Genomic DNA, 22700 nt, shown 5'->3' with positions numbered 1-22700 from the left:
CACCCGGAGGAACGAGCCGGCCTGGGGACCAGAGCGAGGCCAAGGCCCGGGGAGGTGGGCGGGGCTGGCTGGCTCAGCTGGTGGCACGATGACGCATGAAGGAGATTATGTTGTGCTCTTTATTGCCAAAAATAAAAACTCTGTTAATAAATATCACTTCCTTTCTGTACTGTATCTCTGGTTTTCTCCAGACTCCTCCTGCCAGGCTGCCCAATTAGCGGCTTTGGATGTGCTCCTACCTACGGGGCATTAAGGCCCTTGCATCTCTCCCCTTCCCACCCCCAAACTGGAAGTGAGGTCCTAACTGATGCGTAGAGAATGAAATACAGGGTTTATTGGGGGTGAGGGGGTGGCACAGCCAGGGTCTAACACTGTTCTCAAATTAGGGACACTCAGGAATTCGGGTGAAGCGTCAGCAGGCTGGCCCGGGCAGGGACCGGGATTGTAGGCAGCCTGAATGAGGGCGCTTGCACTCAATCCCAACACCAGAAACCTAAGGTGCAGCTGTGAAAACGCCTACTATTGGATAGAAAAAGAAAAAAAGACCGGAGATGACCAAAAGAGGAGGGTCCTGCTCGGTGGTTTTCAACAGGGAAGCAGCGCGACCCCTACAGGCAGGTTAGGAAATGGGGGAGGGAGGTCTGGGTTCTGGGGTGACGGCTGGCAATCAGCAGGCTGGGCCAGGGATGTGGCATGTCCAGTGAGACTGTCCGGCCTCAAATACCAGTGTCACCCTGGTAATCTGCCTGTGCCCGGGCAAGCAGGGAGGGGCCTTCCCCACCGCTACCTCTCTAGCTGGTGCTGATGGCCCAACAGGAAGTGTGGATAACCGCCATCCAGGCCCCAGAAACAAGACGTCTCAGGACAGGCGCGAACACAGCTGGGACCCCTGGGCCGCAGCCGGTGCGCCACAGCTAGTTTATGGTCAGGACATCACTCTGGATCTCGTGGCTTAACTGGGTCTGCAAATCGCTCAGCTTCTTCTTCAGCCCAGAGAGGGCCGAGAGGACGATGGTTTCAGGGCGCAGGGAGCCACAGGACTCCACGTTGTAGTAAAACCTGGGAGGCACGGATCCGGTGAGAGCCCACCCCGGCGGGCAGGCTGGCCAGAGCTCCCGCCCTCAGTCTCGCCTCCTTCCCCACCGGGACCTCAGCCTGCCTCAGGGCCAACCTCCATCCTCCTACGAACGGTGGCCTTCACAGGACCTCAGAGAGGCTACAGCCACCTCAAAAAGACACTGTGAACCCCCGCAAGCCCTCCTGTGCGGTGAGAAGCAGAAAACAGAGGTGGGGCCGCTCGGGCTGTGTCCATCACAGACGGCCGATCCGTTTCTGGCCCTGGGTGGACGCTTCTTTGGAGACTGAAAATCAGAACTGGAACAGCCTGGATAACCGGAGGCCGCTTTCTCACAGCGACTGAAGGGGGACGCGCACGTCATGGGTTCGGCGGCCATCAGCCCCATCTCAGCTTACGGGGGCCGCACGTGAGGGAGAGGGTCTCCCTAACGCAGAACCTGCACCAAAGTTGCACGCCCTTGCACACCCCACCCTCCCGTGCCAGCCCTGGCTCTCACCTCTCCGGCTTGCCGTTGGGGTCGTAGGGAGCCTGGGATTCGTCCTCGTCCAGCTCCGAATACTCGCTCTTCGGCCTGGGGTCAAGCACAGGGCAGCAGGGGGTCGCTACTGCTGCTTTCAGGGCCCCTGTGCCCACAGCGAGCCCGCCCACGTCGGTTACCGTGCCCGCCACCCCCCCCCCCCCACCCGCCACCGTCACTCCCAGCCGGGACCCACCACTCCTCTGGCTTGGGGTACACCGTGTGCCTCAGGGCATTGTCGGGATCATATTCGAAAGCCACCCCTGCAGTCGGGTTCCACTTGGCGTGCTCCTTGCCAAAGCCCTTTTTGGCGTAAGCGCGAAGCCTCAGCTCCTGGCCCTTTCGCAGCTTGACAATGAGGATGTCTGCGGGGAGGGGTGGGTGGGAGTCACTCAGCGGCCAGGAGACGCACGGCCTCCAAACTGAGACCCGCAGTGCCGCTGGAAGGCCACCCACGGCTGGAAAAGCGCACCAAAGGCCAGCTGAGAGGGAGACCAGGCAGCACAAGAGGCGGCGTCAGGTCCCTGCCTCCTGCTGGCCTGCAGGGCAACAGCTCAGGGGGACACCTGCACACGCGCCCCAGCCCCTTACCGTCCTGCTCCACATAGTCATTGGGGTCATTATCTCGGTTCCGGGATGTCACCTGGAGGGGGCCCAAACGGAGACATTTATTAGCTCTTCATCTCCCAGGCACTTCGAGGTCACAAGCTGACAAAGCAGGGTCAGGGTGCCTGGGAACGAGGTGGCAGGAGTGCCTGCTAGGACCCCATGTGGGCTGGTGACGACTCCCACCCCTACTGCATGGCTCTGTGACAGCCTGCTCAAAGCAGTACCGCAGCCTTTTACAAGGGTCCTGGGGTGACGGAGGCCTCGGGGAACCAACAAAGCTTCCGCCCAGGCCGGCAGGGGTCCTGAATTGGCACTTCCAGGCACCAGAGGGCGGCCTGGGGAAAGGCAGTGCCTCATGAGACTGCAGCCTGGTCTGGCCCGGCCGGAGGCGGGAGAAACGCGCAGGCCCAGGGCGGGGAGGCGGTCCTTAGACACTGACTGGAATGACCCGGGGGCTGTTGGAGATGAGGTCTCGAGATGTGACGTGACGGGTCTGGTCCTCGTTGCACCGCACGTCGAGGGTGAACTCCACCGAGCACTCGGGGCAGAACTCTTCGCACGTGCAGTCCTGAGGCAGGGAGACAGCAGGGGTGAGTCTGCGGAGACGGCGAGCCCTGAGCTCCCTGCTCCCGACCCCCGCTGCTTCCCCTTCCTCATAGGCCTGAGCGCTGACCAGTCTCCAGGCTCTCGGGGGCTGTGTCAGTCTGGTGAGCTTCTCAAAGAAACGCGCTTCCGTTTGGGGCACCCGGGCGTTCTGACACCCACGCTTCCTCCCGCACCCCGCGGCTGCCCTCGTCCCAGCCGGGCCGGGAATGCTCTTCCCCCAGCACCTTCCGCCGCGACGCTCTAGCCCAGCCTCCCACGGACTCAGTGGACTAACTCAGGAACGTCATCACCATTTAAGATAAAATAAAGGGAACTACAGAAAAAAGTACCTTTCAAGTTCTAGGCTACTGACCTTTTCTTAAACAACAAAAATTTCTATTATAGAAAATTTCATACATTCACAAAAGCCAAGAAAAGTGTGAGACAGAGACGGCCACCGTGAAACCATCCCTCAGCTTCAGTAATTACCTGGTTCGCCATTCTTAAAACACCCCACTCCCTGATAAGCAGTTACTACAATGTAATCAGGCAAGCTGTCCCCCTTCACACCAGTGAGGCCAAGGCACCCTGGTTCGGTTGTTTTGGAGATGATGTCGGAGAACTAGAGGCCACACCCGGGCAAGTCTGCAGCCACGCACAGGTGAGGTGGGAAGGTGGCCCCAACCCGTGAGACCGACTCACTCTTAGAAATACGATATGGAAGATGCAAAATGTAACATAAGATAAAAATAGGAAAAGGTACTCAACGTCCAAAAAAAAAAAAGTATGACAGGAGGAGTCTGGTCAAGATTAAAAGAGACTGAAGAGGGAAAACCCCCTAATGCAATATATAAATCTTGGCCGGATCACAGACCCACAGGCAATGAAGGATTTGGGGGACAATGAGAAAAATCTGAGTTATCAACTGGATATTACAAATTAGTGCACGTTTTCTTAGGCATGCTAGTAATGCGGCTGTACAGGACAATATCCTCGTTCTTAGGACGTACATGCTGAAGTAGTGTAGGACCTGCGACTTTCTTTCAAATGGTCCAGCAAAAATAGTAACACATGTATATATAAAATAAAGCGAATGTAGCAAAATATTAACAATTGATAACTAAAGGGGAAAAGTAAGTGGGTATTATTGTCTCTTCAACTCTTCTGTAAGATTTTCAGAAAAGCAAAACGGACTATCCCATTTCAGTAAACGTGACACCAGAAATTTAAAGGAAGGGACCGCTAGGTCATAGGGCATGCGTTATCTTTGTATGAGACACAGCCCAACTCCGCTTCAGTTGGCTGTACACCTGTCCCCAGCAGTATCTGTGTTTTATTTCTTAAAAACAAAATTCTGTAGATGTGAAACAAATATAGCAAAATGTGTAAATGTGACAAGTTGTTTGGTAGAAGCATGAGTATCTATTATATTCGCTCCATGCTCTACTTGAATATTTCTTTTAAAAATTATAAATTTACAGCGGTTATCAACTTAGCCACCACAAAAGTGACACGCCCTGGGGAATTAGAAGACGGGCTGACTCAGGCTCACCCAAGCCAGCCGGAGGGAACAGCCCCCAGCCATCGCCTGATGCAGTCCGGCGGGGGGGGGGGGGGGCGGCACCTAACCCTGTCCGGTCCCCCCCCCCGCCGTCCGAGGCCTGTCGATGCATCGGCAGAGCAAACGCAGCCCTGGAGGACGGGGGCCACGCCGATGGCATCGCCTCTGGGATGAATCACAAATCTGGCAGACACCAGCACCCCGTCCCTCGGGCCCTGCTCCGTGGGACAGTTCTCACCCACTGTCCTGTCCTCCCGGCCGCCCCCATCCCCAACCTTCTGTTGACTCCCTTTAGCCTCCTAGGCCCCCGTCGCTGGAAGAGATGCTCTGGAAAGCAGAGCCTGAACGGATCAGGCTCTGAAAAGGAACAGCCCCGCCGTCTGGTATGAAGGGGCATTCTGGTGTACGCCCCTCTTGCGTGGCGGGCTACAAGGACTCCCTGATGCCCTGTGAGACAAATCAATCTGAGACCCCTCAGAACCAAGGACCTTTGCCTTCCTCGGGCCTAGACAACATCTCCACAGTGTCCTTCTAAAGGGTAGAAGCAAGACATCAGGAAAACCCTTCTGAGAACCGAAGGCCCCCTCCTCCCCCGCCGCTCATCCCACCCCATGACCCAGCACACCCGGGAGTACTGCAGCTTGTCCACGATGTCATCGCTGGTGAGGGGGATTAATCCTGGAAGAGAGAGAGAAGCACTTTGAAGACGGCCAAGTTGGCTAGGCCAAAAGGAGCACCTGGAAGCTCCCTTGCGGGGGAGGAGGGCTCCTCTCGGACACACACCAGGCACAGCCCCCTCCCTTTCACCTTCCAAAACCCAGCACTCACCAAGCCTGTGAGCGATGAACTCGTCATGAAGGACTGAGGAATTGGCATCAATCTGAACCCAGTCGATGGCTAAAAAGCAAAGGGAGCAGACATGCGGCTTAGCTGCCAAATTCACCCGAAGACTTACAGCGGCGGTTCTCCGGGCTTAGGGGTCGCCTGATCCTTACTAAACCGCCGAGGCCTGGCTCAGGCTGCCAGCCCGATTCACGCCGCTCTCCAGCGGGGCCCAGGACCCTGCATTGTAACAAGAATGGCCCACGCCACACCCCCCACCCCCTCAGGACGGTTTCAGTCAGAGGGGTTCCCTGTACCACAGAGAAAAATCAATGACTTAGAGAACAGTACAGGAGCAGGCACGTGTTCCTCGGAGCTCAATGTTTCCATGAGAAGCCCTTTTATCTGCTATTCATGCAAACACCAAATACAAGAACACAAAACTATCTGGGTAATTAAATCTTAGGGAAAACCTCACCGATGTTAATACAGACTTCTGATCCACATCTCATTTTATGGCGTAATGACCAGTTACCCTTTATTTAACACCATCACCACTCAACCAACCAATGCTTACGGAATACCTTTAATGGGCAAGGCGTACTAAGTATAAAATCCAATCCCTACCAGCAATGAGCTAATAGGAGAGGAAGGACTGTAGGCTCACACACACTTGACTTAAAAACACACATTCATTCATTCATTCATTCATTCATTAACATCTGCATGTAAACAAATTCATTAAGCTAATGGTACTTGAGCCCATGTGCCAAATAAGGGGTGTGGAGGCTAGAAACAGGTCAGAAAAGGACCAGACAGAGCCGGGCTCCAGCCTGCTTTGTTCTATGCTTTCTACTGCTTCCCTGACCCAAATCAAATCCATACCGTGATCCAACCTTTTCTGTCTCTGCCCCTTTATGCCCCACCCCTCCCTTTGGCATGCGCTCACCCCCTCCAGAGCAGGGTACAATCCTGAGTCTCCCTGATACAGGTAAGCTCCTCCCTCACAAAATCCTGTCCGGACTACTCTTCAGACACTTGTCCCATTGTGCCTTGTGTTACATTTATGTATCTCTTCTTTCTACCTCAAGCTTTGAAAATTCCTGGGAGCAGGGTCTTCAGATGTCTTAACTTTTGTATTCCCAGCTGTGGCAGAGAGAGTAGCAGGTTCTCAATTATTTGCAGAACTGAATTTGTGGGGAAGGTGACATTCAGATTTGGAACGTCAGGGCTGCATCATCAAGAGCAACTCTCTCATTCTGCTCTTGATGAAACTGAGGCGCAGAGACACGGAGTGATGAGGCGGAGGAAGGACCAGCACGCCAGGCTCTGGGTTGGAGTGACCGGGGTGGGGCTGGTGGCTAAGTTACGACATCCTCCTGTTTACGGATCATCTGGTCGGCTTATTCCCCTAGAAGGGCGCAGACCCGATGCAGCAGCTCTCACGTTTCTTTTTCCTAACCCAAACTCTAAGCGGAAACTCAGAAAACATCTGTAGAGTGTCTGTAAATGTGCAAAATACCTGGAGCAGCGTGGCTGGAGCCACAGCACAAACAGGTCCTCCCTCCTCTAAGAGTCAACAGCTCCAGGGCTGGGCTTCTCCTGAACCACTGGTCCCTGCCACCGGGCATTACCGTTGTCTGTGGATGCACCTTTGCCCTGCAACTTCACTGTGAGCAAGAACCCTGTACTATCCCTCTCTGCATTCCCCATGCCCAGCCACTGCCTGGCACTTACAGGCTCCGTAAATGCAGTTGAAAACACAGATTCATAAAAAGACATCTACCGGCTCTGAACATTCGCTAAACGCAAGGCACTTAGTAGCGACTGTCTCACTAGATCCTTGTTTTCACCCTCGTGTGTACTATCCGCGTCCCAGGGTTACAGAGGAAACTACAGCCCACAGTGCTGAAACCTGCCCAAGTTTCACAGACACAGGAAGTAAAGAGAGTCTTGGAACCCAAGTTCGCAGACTCCCGAACCCGTGCTCTTCCCCAATGCAAATGTAAGAGTGGAACTAAGTGGCCCGTAGGAGCCAGGGAGGTGGCCAGAAGTGGCCCCGGTGCTTTCTCAGCGCCCTTACCCCTCGCCTAAACCAAGCGCTGGAGGCAGAAGCCCCAGGTGTGTGTAGTTGGGGGATCGGGGGTGGGTCTAGGAAGGTACTGGTAGCCTGGCAACGAGGAGGCGGGGGTCGCTTACCTATTATGGGCACCTCAGCGATGAAGACCCTCCGAATAGAATTGGCTACCCTGAGGGATGAAAACCAAGTGGCGTGAGGGCACCCCAGCCTCGACATTCCGATCCCGCGCCCCTCGGTTCCCTAAGTGAAAGCTACAGCACAGGAGGCCAGGAGACACGACCCTATGCCCCCATCCCCGGCCCTCCAGAGCCACCAGCCGCCACCCTCAGCAGCCTTACGCTAGGTCCGTATTCTCGATGATGAACTTGACGTTCTCGTCGGTAAGCTCCGTGATCCGGACAGTGGGCTGGTTGGCGTACGGCATGGCGTTCCGCCGCCCGGCCGCCCCGGCTGCTCGCCGCCGCAGAGAAGTTGCCGGAAGCCGGTCAGAGCGGCCCCCGCCGATTCCTTGAAGACGCGCCCACAGCGCCACCTGCTGCTCGGAAGCCGGGACTGCTCCAAGCCATTTTCTACCCGTCGCTTGATTTAAATGCACCAGGTTCAACGACCTTGGATGACGATTTGTGCATACACACTTGACTCAACAATAACATTTCCAGGAATTCATACTGCAGAAATACTCAACCTTGTAATGTGCCTCAGTCAGGGCACATACAGGAAGGAACCAACAAATGCAATAAATGAAACAAAAAATCTACGTTTCTCTCACCACCCCTCTAGAAATCAATAAATACTTCAAAAAATAAAAATAAAAGTGTCCATCGAGACCTGGGTGCAATATATAAACATAGGAATATTACGAAGTCCTTAAAAAGAATGAAGTTTGTACACTTATGGAAAAACAAAAATATATTTAGTATACATGAAGGGTAGGTATGTGCCTTTACCTTTCCACTCTCAAGCCTGGATCATGTATTTTTCAACTTACAGCAACTGTGTAGCGGGGGGGGGGGGGGGGGTGGCTTTTCATCTCTGCACCCCCAGTGCTGCCAGTGTGCACCTCACTAGGTGAATGTGCAATAAAGCATGACCGAAATCCCCTACACAGCCTGGAGAAGTTTGAATGGGCCTCACAAAGATCCTCGACAAAGGCGGCAGCTGCTCCCGTGGAGAAAAGAGGCCCTAAATTGGAACTTGGGGGTGGGGGCTACATTTAGTGGGCCAAAGAAGAGTAATCAGAGATGAAGAGGAGCTTGCCTGAGCAAGGAGTGACACCTCTTCTGAGACAGGAAGGCCATTCTCTGCTGAGTAAGAATGGGATACTATGAAGGATAAAGGAGAGAATGAAATGAAATTTGCAATAGCTACAGCAGGGAGCCTGACAGGGTGTAGAGATGAATTAAAAAGGTGCCGAAAGGGACCAGCAGAAGGCCCAACAGAAGAGATTGGAAATTCCTATTAGCTTGTGACTTCCCCCAACAACATTCAGTCGGCTTAGAGAGGAGACAGCAAAGACAGATGCAATGGACTGAGTTATGTCGACCCCAAACGCTCTCCTACTGTGTTGCTATTTAGAGATGGGGGGTCTTTGGGAGGTCGCAAGGGTAGGATCCTCATTTTAGTGCCCTTATAAGAACAGGAAAAGACATCAGCACTTTCTTTACCCTGTGAGAATACAGACAGAAGGCAGCCATCTACTAGTCAGGAAGAAATCCTTTCTCCGGAACCAATTTGGCTGGCACCTTGATCCTGTACTTTCCAGCCTCCAGAACTGTGAAAAAACAGATGTCTGCTGTTTAAGCCACCCAGTCTTTGGTATTTGGTTATAGCAACCTAAACAGATCAATACAAGAGTTAACCAGGTTTGCAAAGGGAACCCAGCCAACATAGAGGCCAAGGAAGTTACTAAAGCTAAAGAATCTTATCATTGAAATGGTTTGCAATAGACAAGAGCAGCCAAATGAGCAAATGGTGAAGGGGAAGCCTGGGATCAGAGATGCAGACTATCACATCACTCCGTAGTGTTAGGGAGCACCAGAACCAGAACTCGGGTCTCTTGGCCGCTGCCCTTGAGCCTTTTCCACAGCACTGCTGCCTCTCTTTGGGGTCTTGCATACATGCCACGGTCTGTATGAAAACTACACAATAGGAAACTGATTCAAACATATTTATTATTTTTACAGACTCTGAGTTCACTAATAATCCTGTCACGCACGCTGGTGTAGTGCATCGCCAGGTCTGGGGCCACCTCTGGCCAGGCTGTGAACCACGGTCCAGCAGGCACCAGTCTCAGGCAGGCAGCTCCCGGAGGGGGTCCCCAGTGCAGCATCTCAGGCTGGAGGAAAGGGCTGCAAGGAACGCCTCTGGGTGCACGTGTCTGGGCTGGGCTGTGGATCAGCTGCTGCTTTGGCTGGCTCTGGCTCTAACTTGGGAGTCCCAGAGAGCATTTCCAGGAAGGCTGAGATATGACTGAAGTGACCGTGAGACCATGGCAGGGATGCGCTGGGCTTCTGTGGCTTGAATGCTTGCACGGGAGCTTTATTTGTCAATCGCACAGCTGCAATGCAGAGAGGCGTCAGGAGGCCGGACCTGGTAACAGAACTGAAAAAGTGGCCCAATCCCAGCCTATGGCTGTATCAAGTGCCCTGTGGTTTCCAGGTGGCTGTGCTGGTGACTCAGGAGTCTTTCAGTGTTTTCTCATTAACACCCTGTCCCGTGGATGGCACATCATACTTTTCGATGCCCTTTAAATATATTCGCAGGTATTCTTCTGGACAGTCTAGCTTATACTCGTCCTTCTTCACCGGCGCTGGTTTAGACCTGTCAGGTTCTTGAGCTGATAAAGGGATGGAAACAGACAGTGCTGAGGCCTTGCCCTGCCCCAGGCCTCCAATGGGAAAGACGAGGATCTTCAGGGCAGCACCTGTGACTATGGTACAGAGGTCTGACATACCAGCGTCCTGGGAGTCAGCCAGTAAAAACTAAAGAGGTAGGGTATTTGGAACCAAGAGACTCAGACCGAATCCCAGTCAGTCTCATTACTAGCCTTCCAGCTTAAGGCTGCAGAACTGCTCGGGGTCAGTGCCACAGAAAGAAGCGCGGGGCCGGAGTGGGATGTGGGAGGGCAGGCATGATCTGGGCAGTACTCACCGTCACTGCCGCACCCATGAGTCCCTGCACCAGTGCCTCTCCAGTGGACTTCACCTAGAAGGTGTCAGAGTCAGGTTCTCTTAAGCCCCCATCGCAGGCTCAAAGGTGAGACAGACAAAGCAGCAGGCCTATTAGTCCCAACGGGCAGAGTCAGGAGGGCCCTGTGTACTGGAGGAAGAGCCTATGGACCGCAAGACCACAAATGGGCCATGTGCGGCTCCTCAGGAATGGCTGGTATGAGGAAGAACCAGCCAGGCTCCCTGGAAAGGCCCTCAGGACTGTCGGCTGGGACCCAGGGAGCAAGGAAACAGCGCCCAGCTGCGACCTGAGGAGGACGGTGTGCCTAGAGAGGAGGCTTCCCAAATGGCTGACCCCCCGCTACCTGCTTGGCAGTGTGGCCCAGGTTCATTGCATCATTAATCCGGTTTTCCAAGAAACGCCAAGTGTCCTCGAAGTCTGGGGAGGAGTCCTGCATCATCACCAGCTCTGTTGTGTTGTAGATGCCAGCCAGCACAGCTCGGCGGGTGTACCAGTTGAGCTGTCAAGAAACCCACCCAGCAGCTGGGTCGCCACTACTGCTGTGGGCTGTGGGCAACTTCTGCCCAAAGCCACAGGCACTCGTGGGCTTCCCCAGTTTCTCCTGCCCATCACAGGTACCTGTGGCCCTCTGGACAACACTGTTCTCAAACATGGCTGTGCGTCAGAATTACATGGGAGACTGTAAGTGCAAACTCTGGGCCCAACCTCTTAGTTTCGAGTCAGTGGGTCTCCACTAAGTGCCAGGAGTTTTGATGTTTCTTAAGCATCCCAGGTGATTCTGCTACATCTGGTCCTTTTTGGAACTACTGGTGAAAAGACTAAGTCATAGGACATCTAAGTCCCAGGGAGGCTCTGTGGTCAGCCAGGCAGAACCAAACCTTGGTGTGTCTGCCAGCAAAGTGAAGGCTAAGACAGAACCAAGGACGGGTTGGGCTACCAGGAAAGCTGAGTGGTCAAGTCCGTTAGCAGCTCCGACTATCCTGGCAAACTACTCTTCAGAGCCCTGGCTCAGCTGCTTGGTGTTTTATTCCTTTAATTTCTCTGCTTTCTAATTTCACTTTCCTGCCATCTCTGTCGGTGGTACATTCCCACAGGAGGGAAGCTTATTAAAGCACTTTGTTAGAACTGTGGTGGGATTATCTCTTCGCCTCGCCAGCCTGGATATTAATTTCCTTTAATGAAGGTATATTTTTAAAAAATTTTCCTAACAGAAATATAATAGCATCAACAAGTCACATTCTTTCCTGGTGCCTGTTTAAAGATTGATCCCTTAGCAAAGCAGGCCAAGATGGGCTGGGGGAGGGAGCTGTTTAAATCAATCTCATGAAAGTCACACACTGAGAAATGCTGCTGCAGAATCTAAATTTTAGGAGCCTGGAAGGGGAAAGAAGTATCAAATGGCAGCCCAATCATAAGGCCCTCTGACATCTTGTGTCCCCACTACAGGTCGGAAGAATGACCCCCAGTTTGTGGCCGGAGCGCTGGTCCCTGAACGAAGACGACCTAGATCCCACCGTGGCTCGTTGGAAGCCCTTCCTCACGCCTCACCCTCTCCTTACCAAGATGGGAATGACGCTGCAGGCCCCCTGAAGGGATGTGCGATCAAAGAAATTTCACAAACTTCTTGGAGAAATGCTTAACCCAAGTTTTCCCCGGTATCCTGTGGGTCTGCAGAAAGCACTCACGTCAGTGGACTGGTCCCCAGCGTAATGCCATATGTCGTCAACCATGCTGGTGAGCAAGTTCAGGCTGGATGGGATGTTGTGAGGGAGCATGAGGATGCTGAGGGCCTGCAGGGAGAATGGCAGGGAGAAGGGCAGAGGACAGAGCTGACAACAGCGCACAGGTGGCTGGTGCTTCCGCTCCCCACTGAGATACATACGAAGGCCTGCCCAGCCCTCATTCTGAGACCTGCCGTCCCCACCCCTTCCTGGCGGGTAACCACCCTGACCACAGCGGATGGGAGCCAGGGCCGACCCCAGCCTCCTGGCCCCATCAGATTCTCAATGCCCACCCACCACGTGGACTTGGGAATGCAGGCAGCAGAGGGTCTGGCCTGGTCGCTCCAAGAAGTGAGAGCAAAGATGGGGAGGGCACATGGAGGAAGCAGCAGAGATGAGAGGAGTCTGGGGGTGGTTTCCAGGTCCGAATACTAGGCCATTCCCAGGCCCAGTAACATTCCTGCCCTTGATGTCCCACTGCAGCCTTAATAAACTCCTCCCTACCCCTTTTTTTCTGCTTAACTCAAGTTGATTTGTTACCTAAAACCAAAGTCCTTCAACTAATACAAGCAATGGCACAACCCAGAGACTCTTCCATTAGGTAGACATCAACTCCTGAGAGTACAAGGTTTTGCCACCTTACCACCTGCACACCCCTTGGCTGTGGCCTGCGGATCTGGACAGAGTGGTCCTGGATCGGCTGGAAAGTTCCCTCTTGGTGGAGGAGCTCAGAAGGAACGTGCTGACTCAGGAGGCCCTCATTTTTATCACCTGAACTGTGCGGTGGAGTGAGCCAAGGCCACAGGTTGGAAAATCAAGTGTAGCAACCACAGGCAGGGGACAGATGTGACTCTGGGCTGTTCTCCCTTCATGCCCAGCTTGGGGAGTTCAATGTCTGTCAACTGATCGACTGGGATTATGTGTTCAATAGTGTCCCAGCTGGGTGGAGGACACCGGATGATCTCTGCGTTCCTCTCATTTCTGATGTGCTTTGACTTTACTTTCTTAACTGAGAGAATGGCTCACGCTGTGGCATGCTTTGAAGCAGGGAAAAGGAAGCTTCAGAAAACGGGTGAAAAGCCGTTGGAGCAGATACTCTGATCCCCAAGCATCACACTGACAATTTGAAAAGCTCAGTCCTCTGAGGTCTGGAACACGACAGGCCTGTTAATGGCGGCAGCCAGTGCAATCTGCTGACTTCTCTAATCTCCCTCATGGATCCTTCTCATTGAAGACCAGCTGGCACACTCGCCTCCAAGACCACACCCAGGATGTGACCCAGTACCAGGCCACTCACTTCTCCAGGGACTGAGACTCAGATGGCTCCGAGTTACTCTTTGGCACCCCCACACCGGAAACCTAGCTCTGCCAAGTGCACAGAGCACCCCTGGGTCTCTGGGGACCTGTGAGCTAACTTCTGACAGTGCACATCCTCCGAGTCAAAGGCGCTGACAGTTATCAATCTGAATACATTGTTGCCCTGGGCCTGGATGTGGACTCTGTACCCGGGGCCAGTGCTCAATGTACGGGATCAGCATTCTCAGTCTGGTTTCCACTGCGTCCCTCAGGAACTCATCTGTCTTCCTCTTCCTGGAAGAGGGAAAAGAAAACAGTGCATCTCCGGGTCAAAGGCACAGGCTCAGTGCTAGCCTAGGGAGGAGGGTCCGGCGAGCCCCGGACGATGGCCTGACCACAGCGGCCAGAGCCGGGCGGCTGCCTCTGAGGCCCAGCGAAGCAGCAGGGCTACTCCGTGCCTCCCTCCTTCGGCTCTGCTTGGGTTGGCCTCCTGTGGGCAGCCGGTAGGGCCAGGTGGGACCCAAGTCTCTTGACCCTGAGCTGCCACCCAGAGCGGCAATGCCACAGAACTTACTCAGCCTGGTTAAGCTGCACCTGCTTCTGCTCCTCCTCCAGCACCTGGATGAGCCGAGCGTTGCACTGGGTCACAAAGTGCAGGATCAGCTCGCTGCCATCGCTCCCGAACATGCTGGCGGCCGCACTGGAGAGGCCCAGGGACTACAGAAAGAGGAAGGGAAACAGGGCAGTGGTGGCAAGTGGGGCGGGCATGTGCGACCTGTTCGTCACTAGTGCCTCCTCCTCTAGTAACAGCGGCTCGCTTTTCCGGGGGCCACCACACCCCCGTTCTCCACCTGAGACTCGGGTGACGCTAACCACACCCCATCCGCCCCCTGCTGTGCTGCACAGCGTGGGGCACAGACTGGGATGATGGGAGTTTACGGTGACCGCCTAGAAGATGTGCCAGTGACCAAACCCAGGCCCCGAGAGACCGCCTTGGAACTTTTACTCGTCCTTACGGGAAAGAGGACTCTTTTTCCACTGCGGCTGCTGAGCCATTTTTCGTCCCACACGGGATGCTTCTGTAGGGAATGGAGCTCAGAGAGGAAAGTGAGGCAGATATGCTGGCGAGACAGTTCCCAGTGGCACAATCTAAGAGCGTTGTGCCCAAACTCGTCACTAAATGAGCAACACACTCTCCTCGCTTGAGACAGCTAGCGTTGAGCTGACACCTGTAATCTGGAGCCCTAATTAAAAAAAGGGGTCAGGAAGACCACTCATAACGCTCTCCCTTACAAATTCACTTAACTGAAATCTCTTGGAAATTAGGTTTCTTAGTTGTTTAAAAACAACCACAACAAAGCTTTTCTTTTTTAAAAGATTTTATTTATTTATTTTTAGAGAAAGAGGAAGAGAAAAAAAAAGGGAGAGAAACATCGATGTGTGAGAGAAACATCGATTGGTTGCCTCTGGCACATGCCTCAACCAGGGACTGGCCTGCAATCCAGGCATGTGCTCTGACCAGGAATTGAACGGGTGGCCTTCTGCTTCGAGGGACGACGCTCAACCAACTGAGCCACACTGGTCATGGCAAAGCTTTTCTTAATGAGTTATCAAGAAATTAACAAAGCCACAAAAATCCTTTGCTATTCCCGATATACAGCGGTCATTGAGCATATATACTGGAGGCAGAATCCCGACAGCAGCAGAGACAGAGAAAATATTAACTCGAAATTCCCACTGGTGGGAATGGGGACAGTGCCTTTCTTTTGGTGCAAGGACACAGCCCTTTCGGAGAGCAATGTGGCAATATTCACACCAACATCAGAGCTGAGCAGCATCCACGTAACGGTCATTGTGTCCCTGTTGTGTGCACCCAGCAGGTGGGTATTATCACTGCCCACACTGGACAGAGGAGGAAACTCAGGCTTAAAGCTCTTAAACGACCAGGCTGTACTGCCCCCAACATGTGTGTAACAAGAACCTACAACAGACACAAATGCTCTGAGCCAGTTATCGCGTTAAGTATCAGCTCCAAAGCTGCCCTTCCATCCTCAGCCTTGGGATGCAGGGACTGCCGCTCTGCAAACCACATTTCTGGCTCCCTGTTAGGTTCCCTAGAGGGTGGATAGAGGGCGACTGTGAGGCTGCAGGAGGAAGAAGAGACTCGCTGCTACTTGTCTCCTAGTGGTTTGTGCGATGCACCCAGTTTGCAGTTTTCCCAACACTCAAAGAACTAGTTCATCCAGCCACCCCCCCTCCTCTGCCCTTCTGACAGCTCCACCACTCCCCCGCCCCCAGGGTCGGGTGCCAACCAAGGGACCCTTAGTCCGAAGGTAAGGGCTGCAGCTGAATGCCTGCTCCTCCAAGATCTGAGGCCCCCCTCCACGGGGCGCTCCTGCCAGCTTCTAGTTATAACAATTCCGACTCCTCGCCTTGTCCCCTAGCCCCGGGGATGGGAGCTACTTCCTGCAGCTGCTGCCTCCTTAGTATCTTAGTATTCTTTCTATCCTTTCAGTTATCTGCTAACCCACTTTACACCGAGGTAGCAATTCTTTATTATTATTATTGTTAAATTATTAAAGTCTCTGTATTCATATAACTGGTGTAGTTTCTGTCACCTGACGTATACACTCCATGAAAAACTCTACTTCTCCAAATTTCTCCTAAAGAAACCAACCAGAAATGTACTTAAATATGTTGTTCGAGTAGATTTACAATACTAAAAAATTGGAAACTCCAATGTTTACCAATTAAGTTCAAATGAATAAATTATTATGCAGCCATTATCTGTGGAAATATGCAGAGTGAAAAAAGCTGGTTAACCACAGAATATTCAACATAATCAGATTTTTCCTAACAATCCTGTTTTATTTCTGTCCTCAACTGGTTTCACAAGTTTTTGTAATGATCCTTTCAAACTTTCTCTGCTTCCTCCCAACCTGTGTCCCTTCCACACTTTCCTGACTTCACATTCATGGGACAAGCACCCCCACTTCACAGGGAACACAGAAGCCACCCCCCCGAACGTCCTCAATGTTCTCCTAGAAACCAACCCTGCAGCCTTCTCCAGACTCCTCTCTAATGTGCCTAGGGCCAGTCTTTCCACCCATTTTCCGGATCTCCTAATTTTTTCCATCAAGGAGCCTCATACCCTTGATTTTTGCCACTCCCTCTCGTTTCTTCCCCTCACCCTTGTTGCTGGCCTCTCCCGTTAGTGTTTGGACACGCCCAAATTTCCATCCATTTCCCTGCTTGGTGTATGCTCGCTCTCTCCTACCCTTTGCAGACAAGTGCCTCTCCACTTCCTTACCTTCTCCTCACGCCTCAGCCCCCTCCAACCATTTCCGCTCAGGTACTCCCCCAGGCGGCCGCTGCTACTGTAACCAGCGTCCAGTTACTTCGGCCACGCTCTTCTGCTTTGCCTCCAACGTCAGGCTACTCTACCTAAGCTGACTTTGCCAGCGCATCCTGTTCTACCCCACCCTTAAATGTCAGAGTTTCTTGAGGGCCTACATTTCCCTCCTTTCACATTATGCTCCAGGTACACCCATATTACCCTAGGCAGCTCGTTCACCTCTGTGGTTTAACTGCCACATATATACGCACCTGTACGGACAATGCCCGAACGCACACTCTAGTCCAGACAGCTCCTTTCTGCACGCTCGAGGCCTCCCACTGGTTGGCCCAAAGACCCCTCATATCCAAGAGAGCGAGGCTGTACCCGGGCTGCCCCAGACCTGGTCCTCTTCCAGGGGCCCTCATCCCAGAAAACGGCACCAGTGTGCACCCACACAGGCAAACTGGCAACTCTGGAGCCCCCTTGTCACTCCCTGCGTCATTCTATCACCGAATCGACCCACTTGTCTCCACACTCACTGCCACGGCTCTAGGCCAGAGAGCGTTCATTTCTCCTGGGTCACTGGCAGCCGCCCCCAGTGACTCTCTGCCTCCAATCCAGCTTTCATCCAGCAGCCAAAATGAAGGTTTTCAAATGTCAAGTTTCATCCTAGACCTTCGATTATTCTTAGTACAAGGGCCAAACTCCTTAACATGACCTTCAGGACCTCCACTGGGCTCTCCCCAGTCTCACTTGGCTCCTCTCTCTCTCTTCCCTTTCTGCACGATGGTTTCTTTGGTTCCTCTGCGCCAGGCTTCTTTCCACGCTGCACGTGCCGTATCTCTGTCCAGACCTGGCCACCGCCCCACCCCCACCAAACCAGGTGAAGCCTCACTCATCCCTCAGATCTCAGTTCAAAGGCCTTCCCTGACCACCTTCTCACCGCCCCACCTTAGAGCAAGTCCCGCCACTGCATGTCTCAACAGCACCTTTTCCTGACAGCCCTCCTCCCACTTTACAAGCGTGCGTTTGTATATATTTGTTTAATGCCGTTAGACTGAGAGCTCAGCAAGGGCAGAACTGTGTCTGCCTTGACCATTAGGACGTCCCCAGGACCTGGCACAGTGCCTAGTGCACACTAACTGCTCAATAAACATTTAAATAATCAATGATGAATAAATGAAAAGTTTTTTTTTAAAAATTGAAAGAACAGGCATTAAAACGTTTATAGTGGGATTACAGATGGTTTTTTCATTCTTTTCTACATCTGTATTGTTCAAAGTCTTCACAATGAGCATAGAGTGGAGTCATAGCATATGCACACTTAATTTACATGACGTCTGTTACCAAATGTGCTCTTGGGAGAGGGTGAGCGACAAGAGGAATAACCATTAAATTTGAGTCAAGCAGCAAAGCTGCCCTTCGTCTGAGCTCACGAGCAGGGGCCCTGCAGCAGGCCTGCGACGGGAGGCACGGCTCTCTGATTCCATCAGTCTCCGTCCTCACGGGCCTCTCGCAGGGTGGTCTCTGGCTACGCTTTACGAGTTGTACTACATCGCCCAAACACAAGCCCACTGCTTAACCTAAAGCGGCCGTCTACTCCAATGCGGGAGGAAATGCTGACTATGAGACTTACTGAGAAACACAGAGTGTGGTGGTCTGCCAAGTGGTGCAATCTTGGGAGTTTTTAAAAACTGTATTTCATCAAATCTAAGATGCATATATTTATTATTTTAAACCATCAGTGTGAATTGTACAATGATGTGGCACAGTTTAACGGCAGCATTTTTCTTTTTCAGTGATGCAAAAGCAACGCTGCTTCTTACCAGCAGAGGCATCTCAGAGTCAATGAAATATGGTAGTTTTTATCATAGTCAATTCTTGCCTAAATGGCTGCCTTTAGAACCTAACTCCCAAGAACCAACTCCATCTTACGTTCTTTTTATATTAAAAAATAGTTGAAAAATGAACCTATTTCCACCTTATTGAGAAAGAAACCCCCCCAAACAGAAAATCCTACAGCGGTGAGGGGTTCTAAGCTGGGCTGGAAGATGCACGAGGCCCTCTGAGTTGGCTAGTGTAACTCCCTCCTGGCTGATCTTGGTCAGGCCGCCCGCCCTCAGCTGTACACACCTGGGCTCCTTCCGCAATCGCCTCTGCCGTCCAGCCATGGGCAGGCACGAACTCCAGGGCTGCCGTCAGGATGCGGTGCTGCAGCTGCTCCTCACTCTCATGGTCCTCCTCCTCCTCGCCACCCTGGTCTGTATACCTGAGACCCAAATCCGAGAGACACATGGGGACACCTCATCTCACTGCCTGCTGCCTCGCATGCCAAGTGAGCCTGATCTCTTTGCATGCAGGAACCAGACCTCTGTGACTCCTCTACGTGCACGTGGGGAGGACATTTACTTTTGTGTCAGTACTGGTGTTGCAATGCCAACGCACCAGAAGTTACAGCACCCGTCCCCTCCCATGCGGTCACTGAGAGAAGGGCAGCAGTGAGTGAGGAGGCCACGCAGCAGGAAGACACACATTCCTGCAGCACCCCGGATTTCCCTGTTCGTAGCCCTCAGCACAGTTCTTTAGTTGGTATTTGCAGCAGACAGAGCTCCATGAGGTCCAAAACAAGTTATACTATTCACAGGGCCTAGCACAGAGAAGATCCTCAAAAAATATTTGCTGAACTGAAATGAAGTGTACATTAACCAGGAAACCAGAACAACAACTGGGGATACTCTAATTTCAGTGCTAGAAGAACTTCTCAGTGGTAGGATTAAGAAGAAAAAATATCTAATGGAAATGTAAATTATTATTCTGTTTCTGGAGGGCAATGCAGCCCTACATCTGTGACAAAATGTTACATGTGCACATCAATATCCTTTGCCTCAGTGCTGCCATTGCTGAGAGACTCACACACTTTATCACGTTATTTTCTACACCAGTGAAGGAAATCTAAATATTCATCAATAAAAGACAGGTTAAATAAATTTTGGCACTGTCATTTGCTGGAACACTATGCAATTATTAAAATGATATAGACTGTGAAGAGAGATTAAAAATGTATTGTTGAGTGAAAAAACAAGTTCTGGCACAGCATGTATAGTGTAATTTATCATTATTATATATGTAGGTTTATATATGAAATATGCTTAGAGAAACATCTATAAGGATATTAACAAAAATGTTAGCAGAGTTATTTCTGAATTTGTGATTTCTGGTAATTTCTGCCTTATTTCTGTGAACTTTTTATTGTTTAGATGTTTTACAGTGTACAGGCACCATTTTCATTAAAAAATAATAGCTTCCTTTCAAAGATAGTCTTGAAAATCTATCAAGAGTTTTGAGACAGAGAGAAGAGAGGAAGGACAGACGCAGCCAAGCCTGCAGAGTGGCCTGCAGTGGGTGGACTGGGTTCCGGTGCCTACCTGGGGGGCGGACGAGAAGACTCTGGATTGGGATCTTCTGCCGCCTGCGTCTCAGAATGCTGCTGGGAGAAAGAGGGGGGAGGCTGCTGCTTCTGCCCATCTGAAGACCTCAGCTGCAGAGCCGACGCATGGAAGGCACGTGGCACCAGGGCTGGCCGGCAGCGGGACACTGAAACAGAAACCGGACTAGTCAGGGACACTCACCGAGAAGACCCTTTGAGACCTAGAGTGGCACAGAAGATGGGGACAAGGAAAATCAGGGCAGAGATCCCTCCAGAACCACTTATCCAAGTGTTCGGTCCCAGGCAAAAATCACAGGTACATTAGCAGCCCTTACACATGATGTGTAGACAAAAATACAAGTCAGAAACAGAAGACCTGGCTTGTAGGCCTGTTTCTTTGTTAGCTGTGTGGTAATGGGCAAACCATTTCATCCCAGGGAACCTAATTTTAAAGTATGCAAATTAAGGGTCATAATCCCTACTTCCTCGGATGCAAGTGAGGCTAACAAAAAATTAAAGTGACTTGAAAATATTTCATATTTATATATCATAGCAAGAGCACCAGACTAGAAGTTAGAGTACGGCCTCTCTCATGTTTATATGGTGCCTCAATATGCTTTCTCGTTTGTACTATTGCAACACCCCTCATTCACTTTAGGTAAGGGCTTCTGGAACACACAGAAGCACAGGCTCATACTACTTTTTTCCTTCCCAACATTTTATTATTAACAATTGCAGACCCTCAAGTGGAAAGAATTGTGGCATGAACACCTGTGTGTCCATCACCCAGATTCTCTATACCTAGCCATCACTCTTCATCAATGCATCTTGTTTTTTGATACATTTATTGCAGACCTCATTATTCTTCATCCCTGAATATTTCAGCATGCATGGCGTTAACTAGAGTTTGTATTCATTTACTGTTCCTTTACTGGGGTTGCATTTATATACAATGAAATGCAAGTCTGAAACATGCCCATTCTGGATTTTGACAAATGTACACACTTACGTAACCTGAACCCCTATCTAGAGATCATCAGCCCCGCACGATGCCTCAGGTTCATCCCTTCCCAGGCATTCCCTGCCTACACTGTTCAGAATTTTTTACTCTAGGTTTTCTTGCCCTAGAATTTCATCTAAGTACAACGCCACAGGATGTTATTTTTGTGTAAGACTTATTTTAATATATTTTTTTCTAGCTCGGGTCGTATGTTTTGTGTAAATCAACAGCTTGTTAGTTTTCATCGCTGAGTAGCATTCCATTAGGAAATATTACTCTGTTGACGGACACTGGGGCTGTTTCAGTGTTGGCTACTATCGGTAACGCTCCTATGAACACATTCGTACAAACCTTTTTGGGGACACATGCTTTCAGTCCCCCTGCGTAAATACTTAGGACTGGACTTGCTGGGTCACAGTCATTACTTTGACTTAACATATTTAGAGTTTTATATAAAAACAACAAAAGGGCACTCGGTAAAAAAAAAAAGCTATAGACTAACACAGGGGACAATGATTTTAAAAGAAACACAGCACAATAGGTGTACAAATATCAGTATTTTAAAGTATGTACAGAAAAAATGGAGCGAATATTCATAAAACTTTGAAAAGGACAGGAGGTTCCAAAGAAACCCTGAGGAAGCACTGTGACTGATGAGATTTTAGGTGACATACAGAAGAATGCTTATTATTTATCAGCTACCTCTTTTTGTTCATGTGTCAATGCATATATCCTACGTATGGAAAGTGACGCTGGTTTTCGCTGTATGGTAGTGATAGAAACTTTCCTCTTGTAAGGACGTGTCCATATGTTTAAAATAACTCAGATGTATTAACAAAAATACTGACTATACAGTCGCACGGGGGTACAAAGCCAGCACGGAATACCGACGGCCGGGAGAGGACTGGCAGGACACCGTGGAACCGGCGCTCGCTGTGGCCGTCACGCACCTGCCCCTCGAGGGCCCCCGGCCCGGGGACGGGGACGGGGCGAGGGCGTTGGGAGGTGGGTCCGAGCTCCGCAACTCCAAGCCGGTGACCTTGGGCACGCACAGCCCGCTCTGGGGCTCCGTCAATCCCATTAAATGGGACTGACAGGCCCTGCTCCGCTGCTCCGGCCCCCGCAGGTGCGGGCGCGGGACAGAAGCCAGCCGGGCCGCCCGTTCGACCCCGGCGCGCCAGCGGGTCCGCGCCCGTGCCCTTCACCTCACCTTGCGCGCGGCCCGCCACCGCGGCCTCTTCCTCCCCACGCCCAGCGTGGATGGGCCTCGCGCCCCTTCCCCGCACCTCCCTGCTCCCCGGCTCGGCCGCCCCCTCACCGGGCAGGCACCGCAGCTGCAGGAGCCTCCAGCCCGCCCGGCCGAACACGCCAGACGCCGCTGCCGCCGCTGCCATCTTGGAAGCGGGCAAGCCGCCGACGGCGACGCGACGGGCAGCGCCGGGCAGCGCCGGGAGCGCGGCGCGCCCACTTCCGGCCAG

The 22700-nt window shown here is 51.9% G+C and overlaps 2 protein-coding genes across 2 annotated transcripts; both read right to left on the bottom strand.

The window, feature by feature from the left end:
* Positions 1-27: 27 nt before the first annotated feature.
* Positions 28-7719, bottom strand: POLR2C (RNA polymerase II subunit C). The gene is made up of 9 exons (XM_054570368.1): positions 7591-7719; positions 7372-7421; positions 5179-5247; positions 4976-5028; positions 2644-2772; positions 2187-2238; positions 1792-1960; positions 1575-1649; positions 28-1059 (listed from the first exon to the last, which is right to left on the bottom strand). Exons 1-9 carry the CDS (start codon positions 7674-7676, stop codon positions 915-917), a joined length of 828 nt encoding a protein of 275 aa, XP_054426343.1. The 5' UTR covers positions 7677-7719; the 3' UTR covers positions 28-914.
* Positions 7720-9400: 1681 nt separating this feature from the next.
* On the bottom strand, positions 9401-22682 carry COQ9 (coenzyme Q9). Its single transcript, XM_054570366.1, has 9 exons — positions 22541-22682; positions 20221-20389; positions 18929-19064; positions 14033-14175; positions 13668-13752; positions 12127-12231; positions 10785-10940; positions 10403-10456; positions 9401-10088 (listed from the first exon to the last, which is right to left on the bottom strand). Exons 1-9 carry the CDS (start codon positions 22614-22616, stop codon positions 10053-10055), a joined length of 960 nt encoding a protein of 319 aa, XP_054426341.1. The 5' UTR covers positions 22617-22682; the 3' UTR covers positions 9401-10052.
* Between the last annotated feature and the right edge of the window lie 18 nt (positions 22683-22700).

The sequence above is a fragment of the Pteronotus mesoamericanus genome, unplaced genomic scaffold, assembly GCF_021234165.1.
Source record: "Pteronotus mesoamericanus isolate MK-2021 breed Mesoamerican mustached bat unplaced genomic scaffold, CSHL_Meso_final contig_202, whole genome shotgun sequence".
Classification (NCBI taxonomy): domain Eukaryota; kingdom Metazoa; phylum Chordata; class Mammalia; order Chiroptera; family Mormoopidae; genus Pteronotus; species Pteronotus mesoamericanus.
The sequence above is the reverse complement of the archived record's forward strand: the minus strand, read 5'-3'. Positions and strand labels throughout refer to the sequence as shown.

What these genes read in the sequence shown, in the direction of transcription:
- POLR2C (XM_054570368.1), bottom strand. Translation starts at nt 7,676, where the DNA reads ATGCCGTACGCCAACCAGCCCACTGTCCGGATCACGGAGCTTACCGAC. An exon ending in ATCGAGAATACGGACCTAGC is followed by an intron (nt 7,422 to 7,590) that starts GTAAGGCTGCTG and finishes TTCATCCCTCAG; the next exon opens with GGTAGCCAATTCTATTCGGA. An exon ending in ACAGCCCCCGGGTCATTCCA is followed by an intron (nt 2,239 to 2,643) that starts GTCAGTGTCTAA and finishes GGCCCCCTCCAG; the next exon opens with GTGACATCCCGGAACCGAGA.
- COQ9 (XM_054570366.1), bottom strand. Translation starts at nt 22,616, where the DNA reads ATGGCAGCGGCGGCAGCGGCGTCTGGCGTGTTCGGCCGGGCGGGCTGG. An exon ending in GTGCAGCTTAACCAGGCTGA is followed by an intron (nt 13,753 to 14,032) that starts GTAAGTTCTGTG and finishes TCCCTCTTCCAG; the next exon opens with GAAGAGGAAGACAGATGAGT. An exon ending in CTGGGGACCAGTCCACTGAC is followed by an intron (nt 10,941 to 12,126) that starts GTGAGTGCTTTC and finishes GTTTCTTGACAG; the next exon opens with CTCAACTGGTACACCCGCCG.